At 35.0% G+C, this 13,746-nt stretch overlaps 1 protein-coding gene across 3 annotated transcripts in view; it reads right to left on the bottom strand.

Moving 5' to 3' along the window:
• Positions 1-13,746, bottom strand: part of ATP9B (ATPase phospholipid transporting 9B) — a 174,542-nt gene that overhangs the window by 128,224 nt on the left and 32,572 nt on the right. For all 3 annotated transcript variants that reach the window (XM_088131013.1, XM_088131011.1, XM_088131012.1), the window contains exons 6-7: positions 12,664-12,722; positions 3,871-3,922 (exon numbers count right to left, since the gene is read on the bottom strand). In XM_088131013.1, the coding sequence (XP_087987139.1) occupies positions 3,871-3,922; positions 12,664-12,722 (111 nt within the window). The remainder of the gene's footprint in view (positions 1-3,870; positions 3,923-12,663; positions 12,723-13,746) is intronic.

Below are 13,746 nucleotides of genomic sequence, written 5' to 3' on the forward strand. Positions count from 1 at the left end.
CCCCCTATCTCCGCAACAATGAAGTTCTGGAGTGATGCAGATAATTCCAAATGGAAGTATTGTGAAAATGGCTGCTAGACTTCTTGCTACAAATACTACAAAGTGAGGATAAGGAAAATAAGTTAGCATCCTCCCATCTCTTCCCAAACCCACTTCTTTCAGCAATTATTATTATATTATGTATTACTTTTTATTATGAACACTTATTATCATATATATTACTTGTCAGTTTGGGGTATGTTATCATCAATAGGCTGATGATATTCAATTATACTTAGTAAAGTATAATTGGGCTTCCAGGCTCAATTTGCTTCCAGGCCCAATTCAAAGTGATGGTTATAAATTTACAAGCCATACATGACTTGGCTCCTGGGTACCTGAAAGACTTGGCCTGCCCCATGAATTCTTGTAGAGCAAGTTTGGTGCAGATCATCATTCCATGTGCATTTTCTCAGCAGCTGTCCTCACACCCTGCAATACCTTGCCTCTTGAGGTATGGAACTCCCCAAATACCTTAGCCTTTAGGAAACTGCTAAGGAGTTGGCTGTTCCAGCCAATGGTATGCAGGCTACCTAATAATTATTTGATTATTTGATTATAAGTTGATTTTTTTCTAATATACTGTTGTATTTTTGGTATTTGTAAAGTACATTGAGTTAGTGGTCTATAACATGAAATAAATAAATAAATAAATAAATAAATAAATAAATAAATAGTTTGTTTAGATTTATTTGCTCTACACAGACAAATGTATACACATATTGGCTATTACACACTGTTTACTGCGGGTGCCCTTTTCATATTATCTTTTTGTTTTTCAAAATTAAAGCGAAATCCCATCAACTCTGGGATATCTCCCTTGGTCATGCTGACACAATGGTTTGGAAATTCTTTTGCTTTTTTCCCTTTTCCTTTATGTTTAGGAACATGACTAAATTGTCTGAGGAAGATGTAACTGTTAAACAAATTAATTAATTTTTAATAAATAACTTTTAAAGGGTTATAAACTGATTCACTTATTGTAACATCTACAGTCTGTCAATATTTGTTTTCCTTGGCACCAAATATATTCATCTAGTATCTCTCACAGATGGAGGTTTTCCTGGACTAGGACTCTGAGCCTCCCTCAGACCTATCTTTCTACACATACCTTCCAAATCCCTCTCTTCTTATTTCCCTCCCCCCTTCTGGAATATAAACTGGAAGGAGGTCCCCTATGTTGCCTTGCTCTGATTGGCAGTTCCACCACTTAATCATCATACATCTGTACAGAGTTTAGTTTTTCCTTTATGGGATAGCCATCTGCACTCTGGGATAGCCCACTCAGAGATCAGGAAGTTAGTGGCCCAACACTTCATGCAACACCATTAAAAGAAAAAAAAAATGAGCCTCTCTGGATTCTACCCATAATCTTTTACAATAATCTAGTAAAATTTATAATGTGAACCTGATATTACAGTGGAATGAGATAAAGATAAAATGGCTAAAACCCAGCAGATTTATAGCAGAAGCACAATCAGAACCAAAGACCTCTTTGCTTTGTAGCTGAACCCCTTAGCCACACCAATTATTTAAGCATAATCATGTTAAATACATTAGTATTAATATATTTACTACTGTATTAATCTTACTCTATTAGGATTCATGCAGAAACAATAGGTGAAACACATAGAAGCAACAGTATTCAGTGGCTTGAGATAGATGTCAAAACACGGTTAGCCTAAGTTAAATCAAATGTTAAAACCAGAATAGGGACTGAGTTATGAAAACAGATTAAAATAGTTTGGACAGATTGTTGGCAGTCACTCATGCCCTGAAGATAAAAGTTTATTTGGCCGTATGTGCAAAACTTCACTCTAGTCATTTGTCATTCTCTATAGCAATACATTTCTCAATGTTTTTTTTTTCCTCTCAAGACAGGTAGGTTTTAGAATGTATGGTTTCTAAACATAATAGGAATGTTCAGAACACGTGCCACAACTATTACAGCCTTATTATTCTGTAGCAGTCTGCTTGGAAAGAGATAGAAGGTGACACTTGAGCTGAATGGCTGAACAGCAAAGTGATACCACATTTCTGTGTAATTTCAGAAGTTCAAAGTGTCAAATCTTTTCTGCAAAAAGGTGCTAAACAATAATTTGCAATCAATTATAAGACATAACAGTAAAACAATTAAACAGAATTGTTAATTCAATAAAATGTGTCTTCATTTTTATAACATTTTACCTAAATAGGTTTGGAAACATCTTATTTCTAAAATAAATTAGGTAGATCCTGTACATTTGGAATTAATGCTTAATTTGGAAAACCATAATCTAGGAAGTTGTATTTATAATAAACTATAACCTTATCTGGGAAACATTTTCTTCAATCCTGCTTTTAATATTTTGCACATTAGACATATAAGTGTAAAACAAAAATAAAGTGAATTTTCTTTAAACTGCTTAAATTACATATAAAATAATAAGGGAGAGTTTTCATGAAGCTCTTAGTGTCAGCAAAACATCATTCATCAGTCGAAATTACAACATGCAAAAAAAAAACGATTAGAGTTGTGATTCAGTCTTAAAATAGAATTTGTTTTATATAACAAATCGATTTTTAAAAAGTAACATCACATGATTGGCTTATATTTGTTACTTATAGGAAATTATTCTTTAAAAATTCTTGTGAAGAAAGATACTACACACATAGTATATTGTCTGTACAAAAACATACTTTAGTATCAATATATGCATTCTAATGTTAATTTATCAGTAGCTCAGTTCTATGCAACCTTACTCAAAAGCAGGAGATACTAAGTGTGATGTGGCTTATTTTATTTTGAAGTATCATTTGGGCTGCAGCAAAAATCTAGAATTTGAAATCACACTAATTGTACTAATATACTAAAGAGCCCACATAACTTGCTCAGTACCACAGACTGATGATCAGGGCATTGAAAAAACTGGATTTGTTTTTCCTAACCTGCAGATGTATGGGCTTCAACTTCTAGAATTCTCCATCTGCCATGGTCATTACTGAGGCTTCCAGACACACTTGAAGGGCACAGAGGTAAGGGAACCTGTTCTATATGCATGAGTATTTTGAGGTCTTACAACCAAACAAATTTTGAAGCAGTCCATGCTTGCAGCTCACCAGAACAAAGGATGGAACATCTTTCAATTTGCCTCAGTTGACAAAGTGAAGTGATTGTTTGTTTATTTGTTTATTTCTCATATTTATATAGCTGCCCATCTCGGATAAAAATGACTGTAGTTCTGTTGTCATAGCAAGGGAGATACTTCTGTTGCCAAGAAATGGGACCAGGTATGGTCCTTATCAATCCCACAGCCATAAGCCTGGGCCATAAGCCAGCTGGGCCAGCCAGCATCAACAAGATCAGCTAAAGAGATTATACAGAAAGGGCTAAGGGCAGATAAGCACTAAAGAAAAAAGAAAGAGCAAGGGTTCCTTAAATGTTCACCTTTATTATACTTAAATCTAATCTAGGATGGCAACAGTGTATAGTACATATGGTAACCTCTTCCTACTTCAACATGCCAAATTGTGCTTGTAGCCTGCAAGACATATTGCACACTAGCATGTGAAACAGTATCTCAAGATGCAAATTGATTTTCTGCATGCTAAGTTGAGGAAATAGCTTCTCACTTCTAGCATTCAGATTCTCATCCAAGTGTTGAACAAAATATTTCAAATAATCAGATCTTCCTGTGAATTTATTTCTGTTTAGAGTAAATAAATCATGTCAGATGATCAACATAACAGATGATAAAGAAGAAACAATCAAAATTTCATTATTACTAGTATATATTCTTGATAACTCTACACTTCAAAGAACCCAAGTAAAATTGGAAAATATCAACATACCTGTTTTTTCTGAAGTTCTTAGAAACACCATATCAGATGGAATTCGTTGATTCTGTTGGGAAAACCCCCCCAGAATGTTTCAATGTATTATATAATACCAACCAAATATCTCTCAGAAGCATGGAAGTAATTAAGATTTTATTTAGATTAACTTAATTAAAATTCAATTTGCTGAGATATATCCACAATTCAAAAGTCCAAGTTTTTAAACAAGTTACTAATTAGCAATAAATAAAACACAGGTTTTTAAATGAAGTATATGAAAAAAGTTTTTAACACTTTTGAATTACAACAATATTTTAAGACTTGAAGGAATCAAGCACTTTTTCTTCTGAAGCCATTATGGTGACTAATAATATACTAAAAAAAAAGCAAATAATGGAAATTCTTTATCTTCTGACATACTCTGCTAGTCTTAATGGAAGAGAGCCAATACTTACATACTGATCTTTGCTGTCAGGGATATTCCATAGAACAATATGCATGCACAACAATCCATGTACATGTATATATTTGGGTGAAAGTAGGATAAGCATACACCAAGACTAATAAACACTATCAACAGAATCTCTTGTTCATCCAGTGACTTAATTATTTTATATACTCACTGTATATGAATATATACAATATATAGTCTTTCATTTTATATAAAAAATACTTTTATACTGCTCTATGTCTTTACAGATATCAGAAAGATACAATATGACCATAAACAGACATACAAATATATAATAAAAATTACGCATAATCCTAATGAAACAAAGGAGAAACAGCAAATAAAATAAGAAAATCCATGGGCAAACAGAAAAGTTTTATACCAGTATCAAAGGAACTAGAATGCCAGCCATACCTTTATAAAAGGGAATTTCACAATCAAGGGAGAAAGCTCTTTTCCTTGTCAGTACATATGTACTATACATAGGTACATATATACAAGTACGTGCGAGAGAAAGCTGGAGGAAGGGATAAAAAAATTCCCTCAGAAAGTGTTTCAACCTACAAAGAGGTCTCAAGTGTTCTAGAAGTGGTACAACCCTTCAGTGACCCATTTCAAGGTCAGATCATTTCAATACCCTTCTAAACACAAGACCTTGTTCTACAGTTAAAATGTCCCACTATGGGGTCAGAATGTTTTGGGACAGAACGTTTTGCACACCTGAATGTAAAGAAACAGGCATGCATTTGTGTGAAACAGTGTGAATTGACTTTGTGTAGGTGTCTGTAACATCCAGAGAAAAAATGAAGTCTGCGCATAAGCGTATGTAAGAGAGAAAAGAAAAAGAGAGCATGCTAGAACATGAATACAATGTATGTGAAGGAAAGAGAGAGACATTAAGAGTATGAATGGAGAGGGGAGAGAACATAGAATATGTGAACAGCGGGTATAAGAGAGGGAAGAGAGTAAATTGAATGTATACATGAATGCATCTGAAAAAGGAAATGGTATATATGTGTGGGGATAGATGTATGCCGGGTTCATGTGCAATGGGATATTTACATTCACCATGGGCTGCGGTCCTGTCCAATTTTGCTCTTCGGCTTTGATTTTTTTCTCACTTTTATTGCAAACAAATGGTGTAGATGGAGATTGGAAATTCATGGAGTAGTGATCTGGTACCACACTGAGATGTAGTCCCCCCGCCCCAAGAGGTATTCTAATGTCTTGAAGGTCATGGTAGATAATAATCCATCAGTTTATTTTTAGAACAGTTTGGGTTTAGGTGATAAAACTGAAGCAGTTAAGATAGTTATTTAAATTTTGTGTAGCTAAATTTGGTTTAGCTCCTTATCCTAGTGACTCTTTGAAAATGATATCAGGGGAAATTTTAACCCTATGTGCCCTATTAATTATGCATTTACACTGCTTTTTGAAACAACTAAGTCCAACAGAAGAATAGACTGGAATACTATATAGTAGGATCATGTGTAGTTCTAAAAGAATTTGAAAGAAGTAGTTCAAAATGAGTTGGAGTACAACTGTAGAACATTTTTAAAGTAGTCACTTCTTCCCCCCAAATTTCTAGGCTAACCTGAAAAAGAACCAGGTTATTTTAAAGAGTTGCTATACTCCCACATGCTCCAAAGCAACTCTTCCAAGTAATTTTCAAAGCATGTACAGCCCAACTATCTAGCATCCGTATTTATATTTTTTACCCTCTGTGGAACTGGGTGTTATAGATCAGGGAAACAGTATGTAAGAAAATGGTTAACCTCCTTCATTAATGTCACTTTTCTTATCAAACAAGCAACATGATTCTTTAAAATAATCTTTTCTTTACTATCATGACTATCTTGTGTGAATTTGCAATTGAAATTATGCATATAAGGAATATAAAAATTGTTATATCAGCTTATTTAAATGTCCCATCATGAACATTTACCAGACTTTAAAGCTTTAAATCCTGCATGAAATTGTCTAAAATATTACTGATATATAACAAAAGTAAATGAGTTCAGAATCTTTATTTTCTGCTAAAAAATAAAAAAGTGAGAAAATTTTATTATATATTCTAAAACTGTACTGACTCTTCCCACATTTATCAAGAAGCCTTTTATATATCAAGGTAGAAAAAGAGTACAGCAAAAATATAAATCTTAGTGAAGAACAGCAGCTATATTGTATATTCAATACTTGGGAACCCACTATCTGCAAAACAGTGAGGAAAGGCAAAAAGGCAACTTCAGAAGTCAATAAATCATTCCTTAAATGACAAACATAAAATCAGATGCACTGTCTTTATATAGATTAACTATACATCTTTACAACTTCTCTTTTAATGTTGACATAAACCTTTTAGTCACATCTCAAGTTACTAGCTTCATCCTTTAAAACTGTTGCCTGTTAACAAGCTGAAGCTTTGACAAAAATGCACTTCCCACACATCAAACATAATTAAATCTTACCATCCTCATTACAGTGGCCAGATACCAATCAAAACAAGTTCTCATGTTTGTTATATATTTCAAATATTTGTCTTTGTACCAAAAAATAAATAGCTTTTGTCTCCTTTTGTTTGTTAAAATAAAAAATAATTCCTAGCATGGAGTCCTGGAAGCATATGAGTCTAAGGCATTACTGAAACTAAGCAAGTATGGACTGGATCATCCTCTTGGATGGGACATCACACTGTACAGGTAGTCCTTGCTTACCAACTACTTGTTCAATGACTGTTCGAAGTTACAATGGTGCTGAAAAAATGTCTTTATGGCCAATTTCCAACCATTTATGACCTTCGCAGCATCCCTCAATCACGTGATCACCATTACAGAGAGGAAGGGATTGCAAGAGAGTAAGCTGTTTGCTCTTCTACACACTGAAAGCAATGTGATGATCATAAACAGCTTACAGTACTCTCTTGAAATCCCTTCTCCAATCTCTCCACTCTGGGGGGGGGGGGAGGAACAAGTGAGTTCTCTAGGCAATCCCTCTTTTGCCTGACCCTTCCCCCACCTCCTGCTTTTGATGTGTAGAAGAGCAAACAGTTTATTATCTTGAAATCCCTCTCCAATCTCTCTGCTCTGCAAGGGGGAAGGGGGAGGGCCAGGCAAAAAAGAGACTGCCTACAGAAATTGCTTGCTCCCCCCCCAACAGAGCAGAAAGATTGGAGGGGGAGATTTCAAGAGAGTACTGTAAGCTGTTTTCATAGCGCACCTGTAGCTCCCAGCCTCAGGCTCTGGTGCAATCGCATTGCTTTCGATGTGTAGAAGACAGTAAGCAGGCACTGGAGTACTCCAAAGGGTGGGGGAGGGTTAGGAGGCAAACAAAAGCAGAAGGTGTGAAACTGACTAGTCTTGTCTCTTTCTAGCCAGAAAGCACAGTCGTGGTCAAGTGATTTTCGCTTAGCGACCGCTTTGCTTAGCGGTGGAGCTGCCAGTCCCAATTAGATTTGTTAAGCGAGGACTACCTGTATACAAATTTAGAAATCTTGCAGGTGGGAATGAAAGGAACGTGGACAGAAAGAAAACCCTGGACAAAACGTCTGGACAAAACTGGTTACATTTTAATTTCAGCTACTGTAAAATTAATACTGAAATATTAAAAGTCGTTCAGACTGAAACATAAATATTTTCTTTAACAGCTTCTTCATTTCTCTGAAGACCTGCTGTTGTAAAGAACAGTTATTCTAGAACCAGAAACTCTTTAAGTGTGCTGTACTTATACTTCATGTGGAAAGCCAGCACTATTTGGGCCTTGTGTTGGGAGCAAATGACAAAGCAACATTGAGTCAACATGACACAAACTATAGCCCTTCTGTACATGCATTGTGATGTCACATAACACGCAAAAGGGACAGAGCTTACATTGCAATGATTATTTTGCGGAAAGCAGTGGATCTCGTCCTGACACCCAAAAGATAATTTTACTCACCCAGGCAAGCTGGAACTCTGCATTACCAATTGCAAAAATCAATTGTGCCTATGTGTAAGGAACAAGGCTTAGGAATCAAACAACAAGGGCTCCATAGTAACTCCTATTGACTGGAGGCTTATTTGCTTTTTTAAGGTTAACTAAACATTTCACTCTTAACTGAGTTTAAGCTGATTAATATATTAAATAAATGCAATTAAAATTAACATAAATGAAATTAAATGAATAAAATTGAAACTAATGATAGAATAAAACTTCAAAAAAAGCTGTTCCTTTTTGGTACTGTCCCCATATCCAATCCTCTACATCAGGATTTCCCAAACTGTGATGTGTACCTCTCTCAGGGAGCTGCAGAGTCCAGAGGAGGTGTGAAGAACCTTTCAGTTGTACACTGTTACAATAAATCCACCTTTCCCAAAGTTTCATTGTACTGTTTTCATTGTTTATTTGTGTTCATTTTGATGTTTGGATTTTTAGAGAAGGTGTGTACATTAAGATTACACTAAAGGGAGGTGTGATGGCAAAAAGTTTAGGAACCCCTGCTCTAGATTAACATTATTTCCCATGCAAATATTGTATTATTCAGAGTATTTGCATGTTTCTCTACCCCTCCAAAATACCAACATTCATCAAGATGGAAAAGGATAAAAAATATTTATTTATTTGTATAGGTAGTCCTCAAGTTATGACTGCTACTGGGACTAAGATTGCTGTTGCTAAGTGGTGCAGTTGTAAAGTGTGATGTCATGTGACTGCATTGCCTGGAAATCCAGGCAAACCGGGCAGTCCCATAACCCGAGAAGTGCAGGTTGTTAAGTGCGAAGTGAAGGGAGTCCCAGGTAAGGAGCATGGGAGTGCTGCAGGGGGTTGGGGAGGCCCTGGAAGGCCCAACAGAGCCCACGCATGAGTCAGTGTATTGGGTGCTCAGTGTTGCACAAATTTAGAAAGGTTGGGGAATGAGGGCATGGGGTGCATGCAAGTGCAGAAGGGCTGGGGAAAGAGGGCACGGGTGCGTGTGTGTCAGCGCAGGGAGGCCGAGGAAAGAGGGCGCGGGAGTGTGCCTGTGTATGTGTTTACAGGGAGGCCGTGGAAAGAGGGTGCAGGGTGTATGCGATCGGAGGGTGGTCCTGGAAAGAGGGTGGTGTGTGTGTGTGAGTGAAGAGGGGAACAAGGGTACAGGGTGTGTGAGTGAAGAAAGGCTGGGGACAGGAGACTTACCCAAGTAACCTGCAACTTTCCTTGCTGACTTCCCATTGACTTTGCTTGGGGAAGCTGGCAGGGAAGGTTGCAAATGGCGATCATGTAACTGTGGGACGCTGCAATTGATCATAAGTGTGAGCTGGTTGCCAGGCACCTGAATTTTGTTCATGAGATTGCGGGGATGCTGCAACGACTGAAACTTCGAAGACTGGTCTTAAGTCCATTCATTCAATATTGTTGTAACTCTGAACAGTCATTGAATGAAAATCAATGGTCATAACTTGAGGACGACCTATATATGAAGTCATACAAGCCAGTATATAAGTTCTGGGTTTATTAATGATGTGAAAGACTGCATTGAGAGTCCTTCATAAAAGCTATTAATTTTTGTAATGGTTAAAGTGAGCCATGTTAAATATTCTAAAGATTAATATAATTATATAATTATATATTAGAAATTATATTAATAATTTATTAAACTTGTGTGCCACCTGACTCATATAATATAAAAGTATAATTTACATATAACATAAAAAGTAAAAGACTTTTTTATTTATATATATATATAATTGTACAAAACCAAAACAAGTCACCTTCAATTCTTCACTGTCTACTAATTGCTGTATTTGAAGTTGCCATTCTGCTGATCTGAATTGATCTGTTGGTGGTATGGACTCCTGAATTCATTTTTACATCTGATCCAGAGAATTGGGGAGGCAGATGTGGGAAATGCACAGGAGTATTACGTTAATGAAAATTTACTTGATATTTATAAATATGGCTATTTGCCTAACTTTTCTTGATTATGCAGTTTTATTGTGCTCTCTTCCTACTGTCTTACTGGAGGTTTAATTGAATACTTAGTTATATCTAGTTGGCATGTTTTAAGACATCACATTTACAGAACAAAATTAAACAGAACTGTATTTTTTCCAATAACTGTATTAAAAGTTTTAGATAAAAAAATAAAAGAATACAAGTGAAAAAAAGAAGAAAAGGTGTAAGAAAACGACATAAAACAACCCCCCTAAAAAAGTGACATCCCACCCTCATCATGACAAGTATAAACAATTCCCTAATCTCTTCACCTCCTTTCATTTAACCCATACAAACTCTTCATCCCATAACCCATCTCTTAACAATAGGCAAATGAAATAAGTAACCTCTTCTCACATCCAATTCTCAGCAAAAAGTCCAAACAGAGCTCTAAAATATTAACATTAGTTAACATATATAAAATTCAACATTCCACATCTCCACTCTTAGCTAAAACAAAATCCCATTTAAAAGGCATAAAATGGTCCCAATATCCCAATATAAACAAAATAAAAGAAAGGTTTACCATAACAAAAAGAGACCATTCCTTCTTTACAAAAGACAAGCTCCAATACACAACATTTTTACCCCAAATAACAACTTATCCCATTCAGATAAACATTCCACAAAATAATCCACAAAATCCACAAATCCACAAAATAATAAAATTTAGCATAACAACAAGAAATAGTTTCTCCTTTCAAAAAACAAGATCAAACTTCCTTACTTTAAATAAAAAGACAATTAAATATGAAGCCAAATTGAGTACTATGAAATTAAGATATATAAAATAACAATAAAGGAAAGAACTTAAACACCTTATTACGCATAAGTATAAAAACTTAAACACCTTCTTGAGTATAAACAACCCAAATAAATCAAATCAACAAAACATTTTTTTTTCCAGTTAAGATATCTCCAAATCCAAAAAGAACCAGCCAGAATAACAACACATCCCATTTTATCCTTGGCCAAATAAACATTTTATATTCCTTTTTTTTCCCTATACAAAACAATCTTTCTCTGTAATCCATTCAGATGGTGACCTTTGTTGGAAATGTCTTCAGTACTTTAAGCAATCTCTCTTGTGACTCCAACAAAAAGAAATTATTCCAATTGCTCTCTAGGATTGTCATTTTTATTTCCTTCTTAATTTTCAAATTCTCATCCAGTTTGTTCTTATGTCCGAGAAGGTCTTATTCAGATTCTCACTCATGTTTTCCTCAGGTAACTTTTGCTGCATATCTTGTTCTATAATATCTTCTTATGAGAATAGACCGTTCTCAGAAAAACACAACTTAGCTGACTGAATTGATTCAATATCCCGATGCAGTTCCTCAAAGATATCTCTAAACACCATTTTAAATTACTTGTCTTATTATGTCTTCAGTCTCAAAAACAATTTCTCTTTCCCACATGCATGCAATTATTCTTGAATAGTAATTTCAGAATCTTAATATTCAAAGTCCAATTTCTAATGCTTTTTGAGCCCTTAATCCATTTAAAACTTTCTACAGCCAAACCTTGTCTTGCTTTTTGCTGTTTATTTTAACTTCTTAAAATCTGTAAGAATAAATCTTCATACTCTTATAATAAGGAATGAAGGCACTCACTGGCTATTTCCAGCCTTGTCACTTTGCAGGTATCTAACTTCTTTGAAACAGTTGATAGGCAATTAGAAGGTTGTTAGCAAGGGAAGTGTACAAACTTAGTGTTCTTTAAAAAAAGGCTCCATTTGCAGTTTGAGCAATTATGGAGAATTCCCGTTTCTAGATCCCTCCCCCCCCCAATTGAGATCACTGGCTTGCGGTCTCTCAGTGAGGAAAAGAACAATCTTAAGGAGAAACAGCTTGGGCAAACTCGCCTTCCCTCTCTCTTATCCAGAGAGGATGATAAGAGCCGATATGTTAATTGGCTCCTTATTAAAGTCCACAGACATCAGCTCTGCTTTACATGGAGGTGTCTTCAGTCTGTCATCTTCCCCAAGAATCAAAATTAAAGAGAACTGTAGATAGATGATACATGCATTCCAGAAAAATGTTCAACTCAATAGTTCTCTTTAGTTTAACCTACCCCTCCATTCCCATGAACATACATTGTTTGAACTCTGTTTTAAAATCTATTCTAATCATTAAATGCAGCTATGGTATTCAGTATCCTTCTCCTCTCCTCATGGTGAGGAGGAAAGAGATAGAACCACACCACAATGCCATGCAGAACAAATCCAAAGAACTACATAGTAAGTCTGCAAAATACATGATTGCCAGCAAAACACTGTCAATTTTGCATTTTAATCTTTATTACAGGGCAGCTTGAAATATTAATGGGTAGGTAATGTCTAGAACAAACAGAACAGAAAAACACATTTAAAATGTTTATAAACTAATAAAAAACGGAGAGACAATAACCTTTTCCACTATGATGAGGTCTCCAACTTGAATGTCTGAGCTTTTAACTTGCACTTTACCTTTAAAGAAAGAAAAAATTAACATAAGCAATGATCCAGAAATCACAGAACTTCTACTGTTACATTGTTTCTATCCTTCCTCTTGTGAAATTTTTATTAAACTAACAGAAAAAAAAGCTTAAAAGTTTAATTACTAGTTTTAAAAATTAAAACCACTATCATTTCTAAATACATTTTAGATATTTTCAATATCCAGTAGCAAAGATACTGAGGAAGAATATTTTTCCTTGTTACATTTAAACTATATCAAAATGCTATGGTCTCATGCTGTTGGAATAAATTATGTGCTAATTGTATTAGGGGAAAAAAACTGTCTGGTGAGTTAAAAAATAAAAGAAGTATTTGGATCTCAGGAGTTCAGTGTAATACATGTCTTCTCAGATGACAGAACAATTGACTGTAAAGAGATTTATTACTAGTTACTGTGTATAGGAATGTGGTTTGAAAAAGGATATTTCAATTACCAAATAATGAAATCATGTAGAGTACACCTGATTTCAATATGTAGGAAACCAGTTCTTTTGTGGACAGTATAATTGTTCTTAAGCCATAAACCATTTTTTTAAAGTTTATTTTATGAAAATTAAGCTACATATAACTACATCAAAAATCAGGCAACTCTGTTTCAAATATCCTAGAAATGTGAGTTGGATATTTTAAAAATAAATGTAAGGAATATTTTAGGTTATCGCAGAATTATAAATTATAGCTAGAATAAATGCACTTCGACATTCCAACATTTTTCAGAAAATAATATTAGAACGGCTGTATTATATTTGCAGTATAAGTGCCATGAGAATTTGAATAACCTTGCCAGAATTTAACAGCTGCAACATATTTCCTTCCTAACTTCTCTTTCATACACTGAAATCCGAACCTATGCCTTACATTAGATTTCTAGCAAATGCTGTTTGAAGTCCCCAAAATTCAGGTTTTTAACTTGACAGCCTAAATTTAACATTAAAGAATAATTGCTACCTAAGCATACCACAGCTGCTATTCAATCCCTAGCAGCCTCTTGTTC

The sequence above is a fragment of the Python bivittatus genome, unplaced genomic scaffold (genome assembly GCF_059951505.1).
Source record: "Python bivittatus isolate LINGU-HERP-01145 unplaced genomic scaffold, Pbiv_v1 ctg000840_np1212, whole genome shotgun sequence".
NCBI classification, from domain to species: Eukaryota; Metazoa; Chordata; class Lepidosauria; order Squamata; family Pythonidae; genus Python; species Python bivittatus.